Genomic DNA, 20,262 nt, shown 5'->3' on the forward strand with positions numbered 1-20,262 from the left:
CAAAAAAGTCAAACTCTTTCTTAACTAAAAAAAAACAAAAACAAAAAACTGAACATGTTAGGGGAGGGTGGTCGCGTCCGCCCTGACTTAGTTCTCCCAGGGAGGCTAGTGGCCTTTTCTTCGTGCATCTCAGACACTCTGAAATTTGCCTCTCCCTTCATGGAACAAGACGGTGACTTGAGGGAAGCCGGCCGCGCGGCCTTGTCCCTCCCACATAAGTACACTGGACATTTCCCTTACACTTCGACGCGTCTATGTCCATGGATGAAGATGATCAGAGGAGGACGGTTTTCCCCAAGAGTTGTTCCTTAGAGTTCAGGGCCCAGCACGGCACTTTCATTCTGCTTCCAGGCATCCGTGTCAAAGCGCTACTGTCTCCCCGAAACAGGATGTCAGGGCAGAGGTGCATCCTGCACAAGCCGGTTTCTCGGGGTCGAGGGTAAGGGCCCTACCAAGTAACTATGCTCTCGCCTGCATCTGGGAGACAGCTTCTAGCTTCAGGGGAAAATGTTAGTCGATGACCATCCTCTCCATAGTTCTTTTGGGGAGATGAGGGATTTGCACTTTCCTCAACGCTTCCGGACATCAGAAATTCTTCTCTCTTCACAGGACCAGGTGTGGCGTGCTCACCAGACTGGTTTCTCCAAGGTAAGCCTGTGGCACTTGCCTTGCATTTGCACACACCCCTTTGGAAAGGCCTCTCTGCTCCGTGTGCCTTGAGGCTGTTAGTCTGACGGAGGGTTTTCCTACCGTGTTGTATCTTCGAGCTGGGTGTCTAGCACAGCACTCCCCTCATGCCTTCTCAGGCGGGGTCAGGCTGACCGCTAGGGTTAGGCTTGAGAAGCTGGAAGCCGTCACGCACCTATCTGAAAGGTGTGGTGAAGAAGTGCCCGAGGACCGAACGGAGAGCTAGAGTGAGGGTGAGATTCCAAGTGGGCCCCAGCAAGTTCCTCTTAGTCTTCCTGAAGCGGCGGTGTGTTCGCTAGCCTCCTGGGCTGCAGAAACACCCCCGTGCTTGATGCACCGAAGGTTTCTTCTTTGTTTGCCAGAGTGGCCTGGCCTTGCCAGACGGTGTCCCAGGTTCACCTTTGGCTCACAAGTAGGCTTCTGGACAGGTCATGGCCATATCCAGTGCAAGGGCTTGTGTGCCATTCCCATAAACACCAGGGGCCCGTTGTGTAGCCCTGCAGCGTTCCTACCATGAGGGCTGGGCAGAGGGTAAACATTAAGGTGAGACTCGGGCTTCAGCTGTGGCCTCGGGAATGTGGGGGTGTAGGGTAGGCGGTGGGAGGCGGGTGGCACCTAGTGTGGCCAGGGTTCAGGTTTGTGGCTGGAACCCTGTGGGCCCACAAACCCTGGGCGTTGTCAAGTGGCCCGGTTTCCTTCTGGGCTCCAGGACGGTGAGTGTGGCCTGAATTAGGGGAGCCCTTTCCACAGGGTCCTCAGAACCAGACACCATCAGACCCACAGCCAGGGCTAGGGTTGGGGTTACAGTCTGGGAAGATGCTTGAGCCAGTGGGAGTGTAGAGCCCTGCCCTGCAGCCAGAGTCGAGGGTAAGCCTTAGGGTGAAGCTCAGGGCTAGGGTGGTGTCTCAGGGTCTAGGGCCCTCGCAGGATTGCGGTTCAGGATTTCACCAGAACCATGCTCTCAGCCCCGCTGGGTCTGTTGCCCATGGCTTCCTTGGTTTTGTGTTCCTGGGGGTTTTGCCCTGAACTGGCCCTGGGTCCCAAAACCCTTTGATTCTCTGCCTGGCCATTCGGGCCCTCAGAGGGCCAGAGCCAAGCTGAGGGTAGGGTGAGAGGCAGCCCCCGAGGCAGGAAAGTACCTGGCTAGTGGTGGGGCTGAGAAAGTTTTGAGGGTTGGTGGCAGACCAGCAGTAAAGTGAGTGTCTGCCTTCTGGCTTGGACTTAGGCAGATGCTCTTAGGGTTCCTGAAGCTTCGGGTTTCCACTAGCATCATGGTCTCCAGCAACATCACGGGACCTGCTATGTCCCTTGGCTCAGACCATCCTTGATCTTGCCCACGGCTCCACTACCCACTTCAGACTCACCAGCAGGGATAGGGCCAGGCGAGGGAGGCAGAAGTCTAGGCCTAGGGTTCAGTTGTCAGTTCTGAAGGTGTTAGGGGTCAAATCGATGGCAGTGCAGCATCCTCTCCCGAGGGCTGAGTGGACTGCTAGCTACTGGGTGAGCTTCGGGCTACAGGTTTGGCCTCGGGGGACACGCAGAGGGTGGTGTTGATTTGGGAGATCCGCTGGAGTCCTGTATTCTGGCAACACTGTGGAGGCCGTTGCCTGTGGCCTGGTTTCATCACATGCTCCTCACTAATACGTCTGGCATCAGTCAGGTGAGTCAAATCCTTTGCACACTCAGAGCTGGGGTCTGGGTTCCACAGTCAGTCTTGCAGTCCTTGGCCCATGGTTCAGATGGAGTTTGGGAGACAGCAGGAGCCGGTCCCCAGGCAGCATGGCCACCTGCTCTGAGGCCATAGTGAAGGAAGAGCTTCCTCAGACATTCCACCGACCTAAGGTCAAGGCACTTTCCTTAGACTTGCCCCACCACATATGGGTGCGATTCTTTCCTCAGTAAAAAGAGCCATGTGCACAAAAGGCCATTGACCTTCAAGCTAGTCTGTGGGAGATGAGAGCATGGCACTCTCCTTAGGCCTCTAGGCAGACCTTTGAGAAGGCGCCAGTCTCCTTGACACGCCCTGTCAGGGGAGGGTGGTCACCTTTCAAACAGACTTCTTTCTAACAGGGAGGCAGATGGTTTTACCTCAGGCATTCACACACACTCTTGGAAACTTGCTTCCCCCTCACAACCCAAAATGGTGACTGGAGAGAGCTGGCTGCTCGGCCCCGCTCTCCCCCATCAGTATGCGGGGTGTTTCTGTACCACATCCCGGCTTGGCTCTTCATGGAAGTTGTTCTAGGGAAAATGTTTTTTTTTGCCAAGACGGTGTTTCTTAGAGTTTAAGTCGCCACACACCCGATCAGCTTCCAGGCACCATGTGACAAGGCTGTCTCCCTGAAACACGCTGTCAGATGAGGGGTGTTGGATACACTGACAGGTTCTGCGGGGTGAAGCCTTGGGCCCTCCATGTAGAGGAACCAGGGCCTGTTTCTGAGAGAAGGCTTGTGGCTGTAGGGGAAGTGGGAGCTGACGGGGCCTCCCCACCATTGCGCCTTCCTCTATGCTTCCAGGGTCCAAAATGTTTCTCCCTTCCCCGGACCAGGTATGAGGGGCGCCACAGACGCGTGGCCATGAGGTCAGCTGTTTGCACTTGCCAGGCGCTTCCATCACCGTCTCGAATAGGCCTCTGTGCTCACGGACCCTGGAGGATGTTTGCCTGAAGGAGGGCCTTGGTACCGCATCCTTGCCACCAGACAGGTACGCAACATGCCTCTCTCCGAAAGGTGGCCCAGCAGGGTTCGGGGGCTCTCTTCTAAGGTAATGCTGCGAGAGTGGGGTGGCTCTCAGAAGTAGTCTTGTGCACTCTGAGCGGGAGTCTGTGTTCTGCCGTAGGTCCGGAGGCTGTGCACCGCTTGTTAGGTTGGCGGCCAGGGGACAGCAGGTGCCAGTGCCTCTGCCACGTGCCTGGTGCGCTGAGGCCAAGTTTGGGGGCCGCCTTCCTGGAGTTCCTGAGACACCACGACCCGGGCCCTTCCTTAGACTTCAGCAGCAACACACGGGGCGAGTCTTTCTCTCCCCAGGAAAGAGCAATGGTCGGGAAAGGCGGCTCAGCATCGGGCTTGCTTCCTGGAGTTAAGGCCTTGGCCCACTGCTTAGGCTAGGCTGAGGTTTGAGAAGGCATCCTTCTCCTTGGAGCCATGTTGTATGGGGACGGTGGCCCCCTCCAACAGACTTCTTTCTCACAGTGAGGCAGAAGGCCTTTGCTTCCAGCGTTCACATACACTGTGGGGAAACTGACGCTTGCCCATTTCCAACTCAAGGCGCTGACATGGGAGAGGCCGGCTCCTTAGCCTGGGCGCTCCCCCATCAGGAAGTGGGCCGATTCCCCTGTCATCCACGCTTCTCTCTTCGTGGATGTTGCTTGGGGGAGGACGTTTTTCCCTGAGTACGGTGGGTTTCTGTTTTTTTTTTTTTTTTTTTTAATGAACTATTTTTTAAATTTAATTTCTTTTCAGTGTAACAGAATTCATTGTTTATGCACCATACCCAGTGTTCCATGCAATATGTGCCCTCCATAATACCCACCACCAGGCTCCCCCAACCTCCCTTTTAAAACCCTCAGATTGTTTTTCAGAGTCCACAGTCTCTCATGGTTCACCTCCCCTTCCAGTTTCCATCAACTCCCTTCTCCTCTCCATCTCCCCATGTCCTTCCTCCGTGTTATCTCTTATGCTCCACAAATAAATGAAACCATATCTTAATTGACTCTCTCTGCTTGACTTATTTCACTCAGCATAATCTCTTCGAGTCCCGTCCATGTTGCTACTAAAGTTGGGTATTCATCCTTTCTGATGGAGGCATAATACTCCATAGTGTATATGGACCACAGCTTCCTTATCCATTTGTCGGTTGAAGGGCATCTTGGTTCTTTCCGCAGTTTGGCGACTGTGGCCGTTGCTGCTATGAACATTGGGGTACAGACGGCCCTTCTTTTCACAACATCTGTATCTTTGGGGTAAATACCCAGTTGTGCAATTGCAGGGTCATAGGGAAGCTCTATTTTTTTGAACCCTAAAGCCGCGTTCTTGGAAGGTGTCTAAACAAGGGCTTCCAACACGAACCAGAAGAGGGCAGCAAAACACTAGTCACTACACTGTGTCCCTTGCTCTGGGACAGGAAAGCAGTTGCAGGCTTTCCTGCCTCTTTGGTTCTTGTGCATTTTCTGGATTAACATGATTCCAGGACCTGCAGCAGGTCCACACATCTTTAAGGAACACACCAAGCCTTTGGTTTTTACCATCATATTTCTCAGCAATGAGATATCAGAGGACATGGCTAATTATTCAAACCAGGGTGGAAAAAATAACCAAAACCCCACTCACAATTAATTTTACTAAAGATCCAGTGCATTGAATCATATAAATAAGATTGAATCATATAATTAAATGAACCCTATAAATAAGAATACAGAATGAATATCTTACTGAAATTACCAATTTTAAGCTTATTTTCTCCATGTATATTGCATTATTTACTAAATTCTGCATTCACAAAAATACAGACAGAATGATATTTGAAAGGGAAGTGATCAAAGTGTGTCTCCACTAGTTATCACAATTGACAATTGCCACCAGGAACATGGCTTCTTCACCCAACCGCAGGCAACAACTGGACATTTATTAATTAGCATTTAATGTGCAAAAATAGAGCTGTTCTCTCAAATGTAATGTGAGGTAGTTATGAACACATCTTAAACATTTTAAGATTCCTGAATAGGAAGGAATAGACTGACCCATAGGAAAAAGGTCATTCGTGTTTCTCTTCTTTTTTTTTTTTTTTTTAGATTTTATTTATTTGAGAGAGAAAGATTGAGAGTGCACGCATGAGAAGGGGGGAGGCGTACAGGGAGACAGAGAGGCATACTCCATGCCAGGCATGGAACCTGATGATCGGGGCTCGAGCCCAGGACACTGAGATCATGACCTGAGTCCAAGTCAGCTGTTTAAAAGACTGAGCCACCCAGGAGCCCGTGTCTCCTTAAACAGAGAAATTACAAAGAAGTGTTTCCTTTAAAATTAGCTAAGGGGCAATAGCGTCTGTTTCCACCAATGTTATTTGCTATTGTGCCGGAATGTAGGTGAATGCAAAGTTAGGAACCAAACAGGAGGAATCAAGGCTACAACAGTGATGCAAAAACACGGTTAGGTCCTTTTTTATTTCTGGCTTGTTCACTCAAGGTCATGTTAGTGAAATGTATCAATAGCTCATTTCCTCATTACTCTGCACTGTGCTGTCTAATGATTCACATGTCCTCGAGTACTGATATAAAATTGCTTTGTGTCTGCCTTTGCTAGCTTTTAACTACTTGCGCAACTTTCAGCGGACATGAGCAGTAATCTCTGTTGGTCTGTATCATAGGAGGCGTGCTGTGTATGTTTAAACTTTAGATCCTGCCTTTTCCACTTCTGTGAGATTTCAGAAGTACTGAAATATTGGTAAGGAAAATCCTAGATTTCAATACCGGGAACTGTAGATTCCCCTGCTCTCACAAGGGAGCTGAGCTATCACTTTGCAAGGACCTTACCAAGTATCCACAGATGGTGAACAAGTTTCCAGTCCTCCCACAGGACCGCTCTAGGCGTGGACAGTATGTGGCCCGCAGAGGGGCCTCAGGCCAAGCGCACAGCTGCCACAGGTGGACCTCAGCAGTGGGGCGGGCTCCGTCCTGCTGTGACCGGCCTCAGCTGAGGAGTCCGTGAAAGGACACCCTCTGCCTTGGGTGAGTGGGCTCATGGCAACCCTGAAGCCCCAGATGGAAGGCAGGGACACTGGGGGATTTCTGAAACGCAAGAGACATACATCTACTGCTCTAGGAGAATGCTTGCCTATCTTCAGGAGAATTCCAAGTTTGCACAGAAATGAATGGAACTTTTGGGAAATGATGGAAGGAATGACTGCATAGTTAGCTTGGAGGTCTGATACGACGTGATACAACATTTCTTAGTGTGCTGCTGGGCTCCATGGGGCCTCTTGTGATCAGGCATTGAGAAATGCTTTGATGGGACAATGGAGACCCACATTTAAATTTGAATTTAAAATTAAAATTTAATTTTAAAATTAAAGCTTCAAAACAAAATATGGTCTAGAGGATGTACAATGAAAAGTAAAGTCTCCCTTGTTCCCACCCAGAAGTAGCCAGGGGAGGTGGCTGGCACCCACTGTGCCCCCATTTCTCTTCCTCAGTTCAGCCTTCAAGCCCAAGAGATCTGTGAACCCCCCAAGTGTGGGGAACGAGGGAGTGGACCCCTCCACAGCACCTCTGCAGGCCTGATTCATGACCCGGGTGATGACCCAACAGAAGCTGTGTGAGTGCACAGGGGTTCCTGCTCGCGCGCTCACTCCTCCGGTTCCAGGTTCTAGAGCTGTGTCCTGGCAACAGGTCCCGCATTGTGCTCTAGGCCTTCGGCTGCGACTTGGCAGCTGAAGGAGAGCGCTGCGAGCCTAGTTGGCTATCCTCAGCGTCTAGCCTTACCGGACTGCTCTATGGGCACCTCCTTGAGTAGGCCGTGCCCCTCCCCCCATCCCCGGGCTCTGCGGGGCCCCCACCTGGCTCCCTGTGGCCGCAGACAACTCTTGGCGCCCAGGGCTCGACCGGCGGTCCACGCCCCGGGGTCCATTCGCAGGCGGTCCTCCACGAGCCGGCAACCATGCTCACTCCTAGCAGCTTTCTCCGGGACCCTGGAGAACCTGCGCCTTCTTTTCCTGGGACTCCTCACCACCTTCTGCAGGTGGGGCTGCCGGCTGAAGGCGATGCTGTCAGCTCCTGGATCGCAGGTGTCCTGCCGCCGCAACTGCGAGTCCATCGTGGACACGGTCACCCCCTGTGTGCTGCAGAGGCGGTTCGTCACCGGGCTGCGGCCCTCGGCACCCAGGAACGTCCATGATGTCTCCACAGCGGAGCGGGTGGGCAGAGACCCCAGTCGGAGCGGCAAAGGGTTGGCCCAGGCCCAGGGTCCTCACAGAAAGGGCCCTCAAGGCACTGGGACCCCACAGAGGGCATTTAGTCCCCTGGGGGTCCACGGAGGCCTCTCTTCCTTTGTGCCCAGGCCTGGGCCTCTGCTGAGAGCCGTCCCCCAGGAAGAGAGCTCAGAAGACCCATACAGTAAGAAGTCCCCCAGCTCCCAGAGGAGCTCCTGCCCCACTCGAAATGCCATCACCAGTTCTTACAGTTCCACCATGGGCTGCTACCCGGTGCAGAGGAGGAGGGGTCTGGCCACAAGTCAGGCCGCGTGGCCCCCGAGGTCCCCCAAAAAAGTCAGCCAAAAGAGTCCCTTGTGTCCTGCCGGAGTGCCTGCCCTTCGCCAGAAGAACCAGCCGGAAAAGGCTGCCGATACCACCACCAGGCAGAAAACAACGCCGAGGAACTGCTCATCCCCAGCTGACTGTTCCAGGCCCGGAAAACGCAAGGTTAGTCTGCTGCCACACAGGCGAGGGGAGCCTCTGAGGCTGCCGTCACCCCCTCAGCCGGGGTTTCGAGTGACTGCTGAGGACCTTGACCGGGAAAAGACAGCTGCTCTCCAGCGCATTCAAGATGCTCTTCGAGGGGACACAGAGGCCACCTGCAGCTGTGGCCCAACTAGCCCATCCAGTGCCTTGGCCCTGCCTGCTGCAGTGGCTGCTCCCCTGCCAGCCTCTGACTCCCAGGTCACCTTCGGTTCCTCCTCAGGTTCTTCCCAGCCTCTCCTCTTGGGGTCTCTCCCTGGCTGCAGTGGGAGCAATGTTGCATCTACCCAGGCCCTCTCGATGCAGCCCGGGGACAACATGGTCTCAGTCACAGTCCCCACAGGGCTGCCTGCGCTGCCTGGGGGGAGTGGCAACCCGGGATCCACTGCCCAGGCCCCATTCGGGGCTGTTGGTGGGCAGTGGCCCGCAGCCAGCCCCCTTCACAGCTCTCCCCCCCATGGACAGCCGGCAGCTCAGGCTCCAGTCCCACTCCAGGCCCTGAGCACAACGGTAGTCCAGCTGACCTTGGGCAGTGGCACTCAGGCAGTTTATGTGGTTCCCTTACCCGCATCTGCCTCCCGGGGCACCCGTGCCAGTGCCCAGCCATGTTCGGCTACCTCCCCTGCTGTACTCGCCCCTGGCACAGCCGCTGCCCCTGGCTTGACAGCAGCCCCCCAGGTGCCTGGCGCTGTGTCCCATGCTGGGCGCATTAGCCAGCAGCCCCGCCCTCCAGGGGGCAGCACAATGCTGGTCCTCATCAGCATGGGGTTTTCCACAGCACCCCCAGGTTTTGGGAGAGGTGATGGTGTCCCAGATCTGTGCTCCAGGTTTGGGGCTCTGAGCATTACAGCAGGAACGAGCAGGGCCCCAAGCGGCCCACAGGGCTCCAGGGCAAGCCTGGGCCCAAACACAGGGGGCCTCCCACGCCAGAGCACCATGTCGGGGACCGCTGGAGCCGGCACGACGAGCCAGCCTGTGTCGGGAGCCCCGAGTGCCCCTAGCTTCAGTCACATCCCCAGGCACCAGAGCAGGAAGAGGTCCAGGTCAGATGGCATTAGCTCTGCCAGCAAGGCCGCCTGCGGGGATGGGGGCGTCCTGGCCTCTCCTCCTAGTGGCCCCACCTCTCTGGTCAGCACAGCCCAGACCAGCCTTGCCACCAAGACCCCCTCATTCCCTGCCCAGCGATTCATTAGGTGCAAAAGAGCTGCACCCTGCAACAAAGCATTTTCGTCCACATCACAGCCCACTGCCTCTGCCTCTGGCTTGGCAACTGCCCCCCAGGTGCCGGGCGCCGTGTCCCATGCTGGGCCCAACAGCCAGCAGCCCGGCCCCCAAGCTGGCAACACAATGCCGGCCCCCATCAGCATGGGGCTTACCGCAGCACCCCCAGGTTTGGGGAGAGGAGATGTAGTTGCAGATTTGTGCTCCAGGTTTGGGGCTCTGAGCATTACAGCAGGAACGAGCAGGGCCCCAACAAGCAGCCTTGCCACAAAGAACCCCTCATTCCCTGCCCAGCACCGGAGAGGACGCAAAAGATCTGCACCGGGCAACAAGCCGTTTTCCTCCAAATCACAGCCTGCTTCCAAGAGGCAGAGGCTCGGCTGAGCCAATAGCTTCCTGGAAAAGTAGCCGGTGTTGCACTTCCTTCTAGATGACACCGGTGCAAGACTAGTGTGGAATGGGAGACACAAATCAAGCCCGGTCCTGGAGCAAAACCGGGCTCCCAGCCTGCCAGCCAACGTTGGGAAAACTTCCCAATCCCTGAACCAGCAGTTTGAAGGAAGGTGGGGGCTTGAGGCCTCGTCTGTGATCCCAGGGGCCATGGGCCTAGGGACAGTACATGGAGATCCGTGTCCCTTTGGCCTCCAGTCCCACAGCTCCTGGGACTCCTGCCGCTGCCCACAGGTTTCCCCTCCCTTCTCCCCATGTTCTTCGCAGAACCTTTAGGTAGTGTTAATTTCATTAATTAAAGCCTGTTCTAGTTTCTCTGCATAGCTCTCCTGAGTCTCTTCTGTGGGTCAAGTGCGCAAAAGTTGGGGGCCGAATGGGTGCTGTCATGGGAAGCCCGATGCCATCATTTCCAGGTTCCTGTGGCCCAGCAGAGCGGGTAGGGCAAGAAGGACGGACCCTTGAAGAGTGAGAGTAGGTTTTCCGTTTTGGGGGGGCCTGGGAGAACACTGGCCTGGGGAGGGCAAAGTGGGGAGACTCACCCTTGTCTATTGGAAGCACTGCTCCTCTCCCACTGGGGACGCCACGGAATCTTTTAGCTTCACAGCCCTAGGGCAATGTAAAGACACTCCTGGCCTAGAGTATTGGTCTGGCATCAAAGGTTGTGGCTCAGGGCACAGGAGGACAGCTTTGCCTTGAGGGTATGACAGCTCCCTGAGCGCTGAGTGACTCCCACTTCACACAAGCACCAGGCCTCCCTCCGTGCATCTCTTCCCTCTGCCAGGCATTTGCGGGCCCCTTCCTGATGGCACTGGGGAGAAGAATGAGGAACAAACAAGTCACCTGGGAGAGGGAGGGAGCAGAGATGACACTGAAAGGACCGTCACCCCCCAAAACTCCTCAGTCCCGTATTTATTAGATACAAGATCACACCCAACAAAGGAGGAGGTTATACATTCGTCATGGGTCTTGTAGGTCAACCAGAAGGAATGGGAGGCCTACGGCGACCACAGTCTTGTAGGTAAACAGAGTAGGCTGTGCCTGGCCCAGCGGCTTGGATTTTTGGCGGAGCAAGTGCACATAAAGGGATTATTCTAACAGCAGGCTTTCCTGAGGCAGGGGAGACAACGGAAAAGGGAAACAGGCGATGTTCCAGCCTGAGCTGCTGGGCTTCAAGGACCTGTATCCTCCTCTCCACCCGAGGCCTGCTGCTAGTTCAGGTTTTCTCAAGGTCATCGTCAAGCATGCTTGCGTGACCAGTACCATTTCTCATTAGTGATATTTTAAGCAGCCTATCATTCTGAGGGATGGTTTCATTCCCCCCCCGTTTTTGTTAATGCAGAAGCCGCAAAATCCATTTTGCAAGTTCTTGAACCATTGGTCGTCAGAAAGATGTTTGTGAGCATCTGAGGACTCAGCGTAAAAAGACTATAGCAATAAAAAGTATCATCATTCCACCTATAATGCCAGCACCAGTGTTTTGATTCAAGCAAAGGGTTTTACATCAGACAGAATATCATTAATCCTTTGTGCGAAACTCACTCTTGGAACTGATTGTAAGGATCACAAGGAATGCCCTGAATAGTATCTTGAAGCTGTTTAATATCCACAGTTAAATTACCACCATCATGACTAGTAATATGGTGAAATCTTGTTCCATGGTATTTCTGAGTTATTATAGGTGTAGGAGTAACACAGAAGGAAGAAACATTCTAATCACACGGAAGGTGAAGGCTTATATTTGCAAGATCTTCTCTCCTATATATATTACAGCTTCCTTTAAATCAAGGACTCTTTCATGAAATCTTTGATCTAGACTGTTTGTTGATTCCAAGCCTTGATAGCATTCCCGTGCCATTTTTGCACAAATTGGGTGGTTTGTGCAGTCTGATGCAAGGCCAGTCCCACAGTGGCAGCGGTAACAGTAATGGCTGTAATTTGGAAAATAGGTTGGTCAGAGGCACGGGTGACAACCGGGATTTGTGCCTCTTGTCTGAAGTGTGCAGTATGTGTGCGGTGGGGCAGTGGTTGGGGGGACAGTTTTGTGGGACTGAGCCCCTGCTCTCTCCAGGTATCTATGTCCACACAGATAGCGTCAGATTTGAGTTATATTGTAGCACAACTAGCTGGTGTCAGAGAATTTGGTGAGTGGAACACCGCCTCCCACACCCGTGGTGGAGTTGGGCACAGAACCCTTATGATTCCAAATATGAGAATGTCCAAAACCAAAACAAAAACCTGACCCTTTTTGCTAGTTTGGCTGAAACAGAAAGTCTAAAATCAAAGTGTGTTCTACAAATGCACGATGTTATGAGAAACGTTGTTTTATGAAGGTTTCATTTCACAGGCATGATTGATTACATTATTGACTATTGGCCATTGATCTTCATGTCCAGTTGTCTTCTCTCCCCAGAGGTCTGGCTGGTGGGCTCAAGGGTCCATGGCTCTAATCACAATCACAAGTTGACCCCACTGCCAACCAGCCCCAGTTCCTAGGGGAGATCCAAAAGCCACCCCCTTAACATAATAAAAGAAACTTTTATTGCTATCCTCATAGGAAATTACAGAGGTTTTTAGTTCTGTGCCTGAAATGGAGACACAGAATATTTCTGTTATATTCTGTTATATTTCTATTTCACAGTGTTAGAAAGCAAAGGAATAACCTAAAGAATATATTAAAAAAAAAACCTAGAACTGTGAGTAAAGTTGATGTAATTTTCTGAGTTTTCAATAACTTTCTTTTTGTAGCATGCTTATAACATATTGTAAATGTAAATATAACCTTATTTGGTTATCAGTGATATTTAAAACACAGGGATATGCAGACAATATTAGTTTAAATATTGTCTTAACTCTCCAGATATTTTAGTCCATGAACATCTATTTTTAATTATATATGTTGCTTTGGAAATTTAACAACTGAACCAAAAAACAAAACAAAACAAAAAACCTATGAGTTCTTTCAAAAAAGTGAATATTTTCTTGGAAATAATAGACTATAAAAGTTGTATAGTATTAGTGTGCTTGGGTGGCTCAGTGGGTTTAAAGCCTCTGCCTTCGGCTCGGGTCATGATCCCAGGGTCCTGGGATCGAGCTCCATGTCAGGCTCTCTGCTCTGCGGGGAGCCTGCCTCCTCCTATCTCTCTGCCTGCCTGTCTGCCTACTTGTGATCACTGTCTGTCAAATAAATAAATAAATAAATAAATAAATAAATAAAATCTTTAAAGATTTTAAATAAATCTTAAATAAATTTAGTGATTTATTTAAATAAATTTAAATAAATAAATAACAATCTTTCAAGATTTTGTTTATTTATTTATTTGACAGCAAGAGAGAGAGAGATCACAAGCAGGCAGAGAGGCAGGCGGGGTGGGGGTGGGGGCCAGGCTTCCTGCTGAGCAGAGAGCCCGATGCGGGTCTGGATCCCAGGACCCTGAGATCAAGACCTGAGCAGAAGCCAGAGGCTTAACCACTGAGCAACCCAGGCGCCCCAATAAGTAAAATCTTAAAAAAAAAAAATTGGGGAGGGTATGTGCTTGGGTGAGTGCTGTGAAGTGTGTAAACCTGGCGATTCACAGACCTGTACCCCTGGGGATAAAAATATATGTTTATAAAAAATAAAAACTTAAAAAAAAATGAAAGTGGACCTGGACTGGGGCACCTGGCTGGGTTAGTTGGTTAAGTGTCCAACTGCTGATTTTGGCTCAGGTCTCCATCTCAGGTAGTGAGACTGAGCCCCTTGTTGCACTCCACGCTCGGCCGGGAGTCTGCTTGAGATTCTCTCACTCCCCCTCTGCCCCTCCCCACTGCCTACCCATGTCCCCTCTCTAAAATAAATAAATAAAGCTTTTTAAAAATAATGAAGTGGATTTGGAATAGTTACAAATATATATTGCAAACTCTAGGGCAACCAAAAAAGAAAGAAAAAAAAAGTACTGACATGCTAAGAAAGAAAGAAAATGAAATCATAATAAGTTGTCAGTTAAAACCACAAAAGGCAGAAAAAGAGTGGAAGACAAAAACAGGAACAAAGAACAAGGACAATGAAGAGAAAATAGTAACAAATGTTAGATATTAATCCAGGTTTATCAATAACACTTCTAACGTCACCGGCCTAAATGCACCAATTAAAAGGCAGATTTCAGAGCGGATTAAAACACACAACCAAAATACATGTTGTCTATTAGAAAATTACTTTGAATATAAAGACACACAGATTAAAAGTAAACAGACGGAGAAAAACAGACCATGCTACCACTAAGATGCTTACATTAATCAAAAGAAGGCCGCAATAGCTATATTAATTTCAGACAGAGCAGACATCCGTGTAAGAAAAGTTAGGGATAAAGAAGGGCCTTATGTAATGATATATTTATATTTACATAAATATAAATTCTCCAAGAAGACATAGCAATTCTTCCTTAACATTATGCATGCCCCTAATAAGGCGTCCAACTATACAAGGTAAAACTTACAAGTAGAAAAAGGTGAAACCACTAACGTGGCTGGAGACTTCAACACCTGTCCCTCAAAAATGGACCGATCCAGCAGGCAGAAAACCAGTAAGGACACAGTTGAACTCAATAACACCACCAATCACCAAGAAATAATCGACATCTACAGACAGCTTCATCCAACAACAGCAGGATACACATATTTCTCAAACTCACATGGAACATTTGCCAAGATAGACTACATTCTGGGCCATAAAACACATCCTAACAAAATTAAAAGAGGTGTGCCTGGGTGGCTCGGTCAGTTATACGTCTGCCTTCAACTCAGAGCCGTGCATCAGGCTCACTGCTCAGAAGGAGTCTGCTTCTCCCTCTGCCCCTTTCCCTGCTTGTGCTCCTTCTCAAATAAATAAATAAATAAGATCTTTTTTTAAAACAAACAAAACAAAACAACCAAAAATGTTTTTTAAAAGAATAGAAATCCGTTTCTGCTCGTAGACTATAATGAAATTAAACCAGAAATCAGTAACAGAAAAGTAACTGAAAAATCCCAATATACAGGGAGACTGAAAACATGCTTCTGAATAACAAATTGGCAGAAGAAGAAATCTCAAGAGAAATTTTGAAAGATTTTGAACTAAATGAATTTGAAAACACAACAATCAGTAAGCTTCTAGCCAGGTTAACAAAAAATGAAAAACAAACAAACAAACAAACAAACAACCAAACCAGAAAGGGGGATACAAATGACTAATACTACAAATGAAAGAAGAGACACCAGTAGGGATCTCCCTGAAAAGGATAATAAAGGAATACTATGAACAACTCTATGCCTACAAATTTGACACCATAGATGAAGCAGACCTATTCTGTGAGAGACACATCTGCCAAAAGTTACTCAGGAAGAAACAGGCAATTATAATAGGTCTTTATATATTAAAGGCATTGAATCAGTAATTAATAACCTTCTAAAACAGAAAGCATGAGGCCCAGATGAGTTCTCTGGTGGATTCTATCAAACATTAAAGGAAGAAACTATACCAAGTATCTATTTTCAATCTCTTTCTAAGGATAGAAGCAGAGAGATTATTTCCTAATTCATTCTATGAGGCCATAATTACCCTTATGCCAACACCAGAAAAAGACATTACAAGAAGACTGCAGACCAGTATTTCTCATGAACACAGATGCAAAAATCTCCAACAAAATAGTAGCAAACTGAATTCAGCAATGTATAAAAAGAATTATATGCCAGGACCAAATGGGATTTATCCCAGGTATGCAAGGCTGGTTCGACATTCTAAAATTAATGTGATCTATCCCATTGATAGACAGAACATCACAGAAAAAGAATTTGACAAATCCAACCACCATTCATGATAAAATCTCACAGTAAACTAGGAATGGAGGGGAACTGTCTCAACTTGATAAAGAATATCTACAAAAAGCTACCACTAACACCATACTAAAGGGTGAGAAACCCCAAGCTTTTCCATCAAGATTGGGTAAAAATATAAGGATGTCTTCTCTCTCCTTTTTTTCTTCCATTGATTTTTCTATTGGCTGTGGTTATTACAGTTTCATAATCTGAAGGATGTCCTATTTCACTCGCCACTTCTTTTCAACACAGCTCTTGAAGTCCTTGCTAATCCAGTAAGTTAAAAGGAAATGAGAGGTATGCAGCTTGGAAAGGTAAACATGAAACTATTGTTCGAAGATAACATGATTACCTATGTAAAAAAAATCCAAAAGAATTGATCCAAAAACCTCCTGGAACTAATAAGTGACTAAAGCAAGGTTGCAGAATACAAGGTTAATATTTAAAAATTAAATTGCTCTCCTATATCTCAATAATAACTAAAATTTGAAATTAAAAAAACAACACCATTTATATCAGGACCCGCCAAAATGAAATATTTAGGTATAAGTCTAACAAAAGTCATATAAGACCTGTATGAGGAAAACGACAAAACTCGGATGAATGAAATCAAAGAACACATAAATGGAAAGATACTCTATGTTTTTGGATAGGAAGACTGAATATTGTCAACATGCCAGTTCTTCCCAACTTGATCTATAGATTCACTACAATCCCAATGACAATCCCAGCATGTCATTTTATGGATATCGACAAACTCATCTAAAGGTTAAATGGAAAGGCAAAGGACCCACAGCAGCCAACAGAACATTGAAGGAGAAGGACAAGGGACTGACACTACCCAACTTCAAGACTCACTATAAAGCTACAGTAATCAGGACAGTGTTATACTGGCAAAAGAATAAACAAATAGATCAATGGGACAGAATAGGGAGACCAGAAAGAGACCTTCAAAAATTTAGTCAACTGATCTTTGATAGAGGAGCAAAGACAATACAATGGAGTAAAGACAGTCTTTAAAATATAATGCTATAATAAGTAGACATCCAGGGGCGCCTGGGTGGCTCAGTGGGTTAAAGCCTCTGCCTTCGGCTCAGGTCATGATCCCAGGGTCCTGGGATCGAGCCCCGCATCGGGCTCTCTGCTCAGCAGGGAGCCTGCTTCCTCCTCTCTCTCGTTCTGCCTGCCTCTCTGCCTACTTGTAATCTCTGTCAAATAAATAAAGAAATAAATAATATTAAAAAAAACCACACACAAATAAGTAGACATCCACAGAACAACAACAGTAACAAAATGCATCTAGATACAGACCTTTCAAAAAAATTAACTCAGGGGGCACCTGGGTGGCTTAGTCCTTAAGCGTCTGCCTTTGGCTCAGGTCATGATCCCAGGGTCCTGGGACTAAGCCCTGCATTGGGCTCCCTGCTCCACAGGAAGCCTGCTTCTCCCTCTCCTACTCTCCCTACTTGTGTTCCCTCTCTCACTGTGTTTCTCTCTGTCAAATAAATAAATAATATCTTAAAAAAAAAGTTATCTCAAAATGGGCCACAGACCTAAATATAAAAGAAAAAAATAGCAAATATTGTAGAAGACAGCATAACCTAGAGACCCTGGGTATTGGGATATCAACACCAAACATTCAATCCGTGAAAGAAATTTATATAATGTTTGAATTAATCATTAGTGATGAACTTATTGAAATTAAAAACAACTGCTCTGTGAAAGACCATATCAAGAAAATGGAATATAAGCTACAGACTGAACAGACATATTTGCAAAAGACACATCTGATAAAGGACTGTTATCCCAAATATACAGAGAACTCTTAAACTCAACAAGATCACAAACAACCCAATTGAAAAATGGGCCAAAGATCTTAACAGACACCTCACCAAAGAAGTTATACAATGGTGAATCAGCACATGAAAAATGCTGAACATCAGATGTCATCAGAGAAATGCAAATAAAAACGAGACTTGACTGCACATCCACCAGAACAGCCCATCGCAGAGCACTGACATCACCAAATGCTGGTGAGGATGTGGAGCAACAGGAACTCCACTCATTGTTGGTGGGAATGCAAAATGGTACAACCACTTGGAAGAGTTTGGTGTTTTCTTACAAAACTAAACATTCTCTTAGCATACCAGCCAGCAGTCATGCTCCTTGGTATTTATCCAAAGGAGCTGCAAAATATGTCCACACAAAAACCTGCACACAAATGTTTATAGTACCTTTATTCTTTTTTTTTTTTTAATAGTACCTTTATTCTTAATTGTCAAAACTTGGAAGCAAAGTGTCTTTCAATAGGTAAATGGAGAAACTGTGGTACAGAAATGTAGAGACAATAAAAAATACCGGTGGTTTCCGAGGGACCGGTGGGGAGCACAGAGGATTTTGAGGGCAGTAAAAATGCTTTGTATATTGGGTGGTCTGACCGCCGTCTCTGAGTGTTCTCCGTGTTCTTTCCAGAGACTGCACGACCTGGTCCTCCCCCTGGTCATGGGGGTCCAGCAGGGCGATGTCCTGGGCAGCTCCCCGTATACCAGCTCCTGCTGCCGCTGGGAGCTCTACCGCCTGCTGCTGGCACTCCTGCTGGCCCCGGCTCCCCGCTGCCCGCCTCCCCTCTCCTGCGCAGTGCAAGCCTTCTCCCTTGGCCAGCGAGAGGACAGCCTTGAGGTAGCTGCCCCTTGGCCCTCCCTACCCCCCACATCTGAAGCCAGGGCCTCCCCTTCTGGTGCCTGATGCTCACACCTGCCCTTGGTCTCTTCCTCAGGTGGCATCTTTCTGCTCGGAAGCGCTGGTGACCTGTGCTGCCCTGACCCACCCCCGGGTCCCTCCCCTGCAGTCCATGGGCTCTGCCTGCCCTACGCCTGCTCCAGTCCCCCCTCCTGAGGCCCCATCTCCATTCTGGGCACCCCCCTTCCATCCCCGAGGCCCCATGCCCCCGGTGGGCCCCTTGCCGCCAGCGGGCCCCCTGCCTCCGACACGCCCTGGACCTCCAGCCACAGCCAACCACTTAGGCCTCTCCGTCCCAGGCCTGGTGTCTGTGCCCCCCCGGCTCCATCCTGGCCCAGAGAACCATCGGGCAGGCTCCAACGAGGACCCCGTCCTCGCCCCTAGTGGCACTCCTCCACCCCCCATACCCCCGGATGAGACTTTTGGGGGCAGAGTGCCCAGGCCGGCCTTTGTCCACTATGATAAGGAGGAGGCATCCGACGTGGAGATCTCCTTGGAAAGCGACTCTGATGACAGCGTGGTGATCGTCCCCGAGGGGCTGCCTCCCCTGCCGCCCCTCCCCCCCTCGGGCTCCACACCCCCGCCTGTGGCTCCAGCCGGCCCGCCAACTGCCTTCCCTCCTGGGCCGGCCATAGAGGAGCCCGAGGAGCTTCCCACGGCCCCGGGGCCTCTCCCGCCCCCCCCCGCCCCCCCTGTACCGGGCCCCGTGGCGCTGCCGACTCCCCAGCTGGTCCCTGAAGGGACTCCTGGCGGCGGAGGACCCCCTGGCCTGGAGGAAGACCTGACGGTCATTAACATCAACAGCAGTGATGAGGAGGAGGAATAAGAGGAGGAGGACTTTGAGTAAGAGGAGGAGGACGAGGAGGAGTATTTTGAGGAGGAAGAAGAGGAAGAAGAGGAGTTCGAGGAGGAGTTTGAGGAAGAGGAAGGAGAGTTGGAGGAGGAGGAAGAGGAGGAAGAGGAGGAGGAGGAGGAGGAGCTGGAGGAGCTGGAGGAGGTGGAGTTCGGCCCCGCAGGGGCACCGGCAGAGGAGAGTGGGCCCCCGCCGCCGAGCCCGCCCCCGGCGCTGCCCCATGCCCAGTCCCCAAAGTCCCAGCCTGAGCCCGAAGGCGAGCCCGGGCTGCTGCTGGAGGTAGAGGAGCCGGGGGCCGAGGAGGGGCCGGGGGCCGAGGCTGCCCCCACGCTGGTCCCTGAGGTGCTCCCCTCTGAGGGGGAGGGTCCGCCGGACCCAGAGAGCCCCCCAGCTGGGCCACCTCCCCAGGAGCTCAAGGAAGAGGAGCCTTCGGCTCCCCCGACCCTGCTGGAGGAGGGGACTGAGAGTGGGGGGTGACGAGGTGCCGGTCCCCCCCGAGACACCTGCCGTGGCAGACGTGGAGGCGGAGGCCGAGGCAGAGACGGCCGCCCTCCCCGAGAAGGTAGGCGGGCAGGGGAGGGGGCTCAGCTCTGGGTCTGTCCTTCTGTGCGCCTGTGTGTGTGTGACCGTTTCCAATCTTACGTCTTTTTGCCGAAAAGGAGCAGGATGACACGGCCGCCATGCTGGCTGACTTCATCGATTGTCCCCTTGATGACGAGAAGCCACCACCGGCCCCGGAGCCCGATTCCTAATCCTCTCCTGCCGCCCTTTCGGTTTCTAATAAAGTTCTGTCCTGGGAGATCACCTGCCGCCCGCCTCTTGCACCGCTGGGTTCCCGGCCTGAAGCCCCATCGCCTGCGGGCGTCCCAAGGTACTCGTAGTGCTCCCTGTGCGTCTGCACAGCGGCCTGTGCTCCCCGGCGGCCCGACTGCCCTGCGTCGTCCCACCGTCCGCCCTCGGCGCTGCTGGCGATTGAGACCACGAGTAAGGAGCGGGGCTGCTTGTCAGAGCCTAGGATGGGTGTGTGGGAGGTC

The 20,262-nt window shown here is 50.4% G+C and overlaps 1 protein-coding gene across 1 annotated transcript; it reads left to right on the forward strand.

The window, feature by feature from the left end:
• Positions 1-254: 254 nt before the first annotated feature.
• Positions 255-20,035, forward strand: LOC309852209 (proline-, glutamic acid- and leucine-rich protein 1-like; the record flags this gene model as incomplete). Its single annotated transcript, XM_082708513.1, is given in 10 exon segments — positions 255-439; positions 7,422-7,628; positions 7,740-7,884; positions 7,999-8,100; positions 18,109-18,315; positions 18,413-19,198; positions 19,202-19,219; positions 19,223-19,696; positions 19,698-19,790; positions 19,888-20,035. Coding segments are annotated over 10 exon segments (2,310 nt in total). The 3' UTR covers positions 19,981-20,035.
• Between the last annotated feature and the right edge of the window lie 227 nt (positions 20,036-20,262).

This window comes from Mustela nivalis (genome assembly GCF_964662115.1).
Source record: "Mustela nivalis genome assembly, chromosome: 17".
NCBI lineage: Eukaryota > Metazoa > Chordata > Mammalia > Carnivora > Mustelidae > Mustela > Mustela nivalis.